The 2,810-nt window shown below is 55.4% G+C and overlaps 1 protein-coding gene across 1 annotated transcript; it reads left to right on the top strand.

Moving 5' to 3' along the window:
* Positions 1 to 451: 451 nt before the first annotated feature.
* J7T55_012760 (sulfite oxidase) lies at positions 452 to 2,131 on the top strand (the record flags this gene model as incomplete). The annotated part of the gene is made up of 3 exons (XM_053145420.1): positions 452 to 613; positions 674 to 1,866; positions 1,918 to 2,131. 3 exons carry the CDS (start codon positions 452 to 454, stop codon positions 2,129 to 2,131), a joined length of 1,569 nt encoding a protein of 522 aa, XP_052992150.1.
* Between the last annotated feature and the right edge of the window lie 679 nt (positions 2,132 to 2,810).

Raw genomic sequence — 2,810 nt, 5'->3', positions numbered from 1 at the left:
AGCGTGCCTGGGCCTTTTCTGCCCTGCGCTGTCACGGTTTCAGCCAGGCCCAGGCCGACCAACACGAGCGCTGATAGGCTGGTGCGACCCTCACTCTGACGACACGACTTTGAGATGCGCAGCAGGGAACCCCTATCAAAGTATCCTGCTTTGCACTGTCGATACGTCCAACATGGTAAGGGTGGACCTGCTCAACCCGATCCATGGATCCACGATCTGTTTGTCTGTGCTGTGACGAGCGATTGCATGGTTGCCATACAGGGACAGCCATAGGTCCACGCATAGGTTGCATTCCAGTGCGCCATATTTGTAACCATGAAAATCGTATCAGGAAAGAAGAGCAAGCACATAAGAGGGGAGAGAGGCCCAGACCGCCATCCAGCGACGCTTGTCTCCTGCCTACCGCTCCTATCTCTACAGCTGTGGTATTTATATTGTTACTGCAACAAACATGGCACCAGCTGAACCTAACGCCATCCCCTTCCACATAAAGGGGCAAGAGCCCAGCTTCCCCGAGGAGCTTGACGGCTGGAAAGGATATATCGAGTGGGAGAAATACCCTGAAAAGAAAAAGCAGGCCGAGGCCATTCTTGAACAATATGACTTCCCTGATGTGAGCAGATCCCACCAGTCTTGATTCTCGGCTCAACTGTGTTGACTGACAACTCCATAGCCACCTGAATTCCAGCTGCAGTATGTCCCGCCAAACAATCCCTTGTTGACAGGGGAGAGGTTCAAGCAATACCACTATGCCCTAGGGCGTACAGTTGCGTCAATCCCTGACGTCAGCTGGAAGTATGTCCTCGAGGAGAAGTCAAAGGACATGATCCACGTTCTCCAGTTCCCCTACAACGGAGAACCACCCCGGGAGCGCCTTGTTGAGAACCCAATCACTTCCAACGCCGACTTCTTCGTCCGCAACCACGGGGGTGTGCCCGAGATTGACGCCGAAAGGTACCACCTCGACATCGGCGGTTTCGTCAAGGAACCCAAAACCATCACTCTGGCTGACCTCCAGGATGAGAACCTCTTCCCCCGTAAGACGATGACTGTGTCTCTGCAATGTTCGGGGACCCGCCGCATTGAGCAGATTCACGAGTACCCGGGCGATGGTGACGAGCTGATCAACGCTCCCTGGGGCGAAGGGGCTATCGGAACCGCCACCTGGACCGGTGTGTCACTCAAGAAGGTGATCAAGTACTGCGGCGGGTTAACGCCAGAGGCCAAGGCAGGCCACCTCGAATTCTACGGCGCGGACACCTATTTCAAAAAGGGCAAGGTTATGAACTACCGGGTCAGCGTTCCGTGGCGCAAGGTCAAATCCAACGAGGTCCTCCTCGCCTGGGAGATGAACGGCAAGCCGCTGCCTCGTATCCACGGCTACCCCCTGCGGACCGTTGTGTGCGGCTACATCGGCGCGCGGAGCTGCAAATGGCTGTACCGCATCGACGCCATGGCCGAGCCTTCTCTCGCGCCCGTACAGAGGAAAGAGTACCTCTACTACACCACGCAGGTGGGCAAGCAGAACTCGCTGTACTCGAACGGGTTCAGCATTCAGGACATGCCGGTCAGCAGTGCCATCATGTCGCCCGTCGACAAGGCCCAGATCGTGCACGACGGCAAGATCAAGCTCAGGGGCTGGGCCTACAGTGGGGGTGGCCGCTGGCCCATCCGCGTCGAGGTCAGTGGGGACGGTGGGAGTGTTTGGTATGAGGTTCCCTACGACAAGATGAGCAAGAAATACTTCCACGCGTGGAGAATCTGGGAAATCGAGCTGCCTGTGGACCCTGAAGGGTGGCTAGAGCTCGTTGTGAGGACCTGGGACAACGCACTGAACACGCAGCCTACCTTCGTCAGGTCGGCCTGGTGGGTGCCTCCAGAACTCTCGGATTTCGGACTCTACTGACTGTTCAATAGGAACTGGGATCTCCACGTGACTTCGTCCTGTCATCGCATCAAGATTTATAGCATCAACCGGTCGCGTCCCGCCACTGCGAAGAGATTGAAGATGCTGGAGGAGAAGGGCCTTTCGATCACGCCTATCACGAAGCCGCTGGAGTTTGACCTCGAGTCTGACGAGGAATGGCGCGCCAACATGCTCGCGCGGGACGGCAGAGATCCGGAGGAGTAGCGTGAAGATTGTTGACTCCTCATAGCGGTTGGGGTGAATCTGGGTGGGAGGACTAATGATGAATTTACAGCACATAATGGTCATATTGACAACCGATTGCAACTTGCTCTCAAATCTTTGAGTCCTACATCAATAAATCAGCACTTCACGGATTCCTTTCTTGGAAGCACAGGGAATTGTTGCTCGAGATTTGTAGGCTTCAAAGCTTCACCTTGCGTCTCGTGAACCCAAACTCTGGCATCGCGGCCCATGATGTTGCGCACCGCCCCAAGCCAAGTGCCTGGCGCGACTGCAAAGAGGTGGTTCCTAGGTTTGACCCAAGCGTGATATCCCTAGCCGCAAGGCTGTTTGGAACACTGCATCGTCGGCTGATGGCGAGGAAACGGTCCAAAACCTATTTGCTCGGCCTTCACATTTGCAGGTACAAAGGTACTTGACTTACACCATGAAGACTGCTATATTTGGACTAGCGTCCCCTGGTCCAAGTGGCCCGCTCGTGGCCCGCCCGGACGTTAGTAACGCACGGGCCAACTCAGCCAGCACCCAGACTGCGCATCTCCACAGCACAACACCAACACGAGCTCAGTCATTCTCTCCAGCTCACACACTCAGGATCATGATTTTCAAAATTTCCACAAATTCACAAGCGGGCTTGGCTCAGTTGGGAGAGCGTCAGACT

The sequence above is a fragment of the Diaporthe amygdali genome (assembly GCF_026229845.1).
Source record: "Diaporthe amygdali strain CAA958 chromosome Unknown NODE_20_length_815715_cov_65_842320, whole genome shotgun sequence".
Taxonomy (NCBI): Eukaryota; Fungi; Ascomycota; class Sordariomycetes; order Diaporthales; family Diaporthaceae; genus Diaporthe; species Diaporthe amygdali.
Note: the sequence above shows the minus strand (reverse complement) of the source record. Positions and strands in the feature narration are given on the sequence as shown.